Below are 960 nucleotides of genomic sequence, written 5' to 3'. Positions count from 1 at the left end.
GGCCAGCCCGTGCTTCCTGAGAGGTGTGAGAGGGTCATCCTGGACACGGCAGCCCCCGGCCTCTCCTCCAGTGTCTTGAACCCTCCAGTAACTGTGAGCTAAATAAACCTTTCCTTCCCTCATTTTGAGTGTCAGGTATTTGTCCCAGCAACGAGAGACGAGTAACTAACACAAGGGGCATAGCTCATAGCGAAGCCCTGGGTTCAGTTGTCAGTAACACACACACACACCACACACACACACACACGCACATCCCAGTAAGCATAGTGGAAAACACTCCCTCTGACTCCCAAATGTCACCCAGCTTGCTCTGCTCAGAAACAATCCACGGCATCAGTCTCTACGAAGTATTCAGGCACAATATTTATACACAATCTCTTCAGCAAGAATTGCACCCTAAAGCCGGTTAAAGCGCTCACCACAGAGCTACAGCCCCGGGCTCTGTGAGCCACGGCACGGAATGGGGCTTTCCACGGAGCAACGCTCACTCTTGGCGGAGCGGCTCAGGCATCAGAGAGCCTTCCGTGTATTTTCTAGGGGAAACTGAGGCTGGAAAAAGAGAAACATAATCACCGCAGGGGTTGGCGCTGGAGCCAGACATGATGATCTGAGTATTTCAGAATCAGGAATATTTAGGAAGAGTTTTAAAAATTCCTAGATACTAACGGTTAGGTCCTTGATGAGGAAAGCGTTTTCTTTGGGGACTTTCTGGACTTTGCCAGGGCCGGTACTTTTACTGATGAGCTGTTAAGGAAAAATAGAGGCGTTATTTGGTTTGCCTGCAAGATTTTATGCACAAGGTCTGCAGCAGCGTGAACACCACCGAGTACAAAGGTCGTGGCATCTGGGAGGTGGAGGACAGCGTGCTGAGGGCATTCCTCTATTCCAAAACCATGCCAGGAAGGAGATGAATGGGGCCCGGCCTCTGCCCTTGGGGAGCTCCAGTTTGAAAGAGGAGAC

The 960-nt window shown here is 50.9% G+C and overlaps 1 protein-coding gene across 4 annotated transcripts in view; it reads right to left on the bottom strand.

The window, feature by feature from the left end:
* Ak7 (adenylate kinase 7) overlaps positions 1–960 on the bottom strand; it is a 59,451-nt gene that overhangs the window by 25,376 nt on the left and 33,115 nt on the right. For all 4 annotated transcript variants that reach the window (XM_023719665.1, XM_023719666.1, XM_023719667.1 and 1 more), the window contains one exon: positions 667–744. In XM_023719665.1, the coding sequence (XP_023575433.1) occupies positions 667–744 (78 nt within the window). The remainder of the gene's footprint in view (positions 1–666; positions 745–960) is intronic.

The sequence above is a fragment of the Octodon degus genome, unplaced genomic scaffold (assembly GCF_000260255.1).
Source record: "Octodon degus isolate 3935 unplaced genomic scaffold, OctDeg1.0 scaffold00070, whole genome shotgun sequence".
NCBI classification, from domain to species: Eukaryota; Metazoa; Chordata; class Mammalia; order Rodentia; family Octodontidae; genus Octodon; species Octodon degus.
The sequence above is the reverse complement of the archived record's forward strand: the minus strand, read 5'-3'. Positions and strand labels throughout refer to the sequence as shown.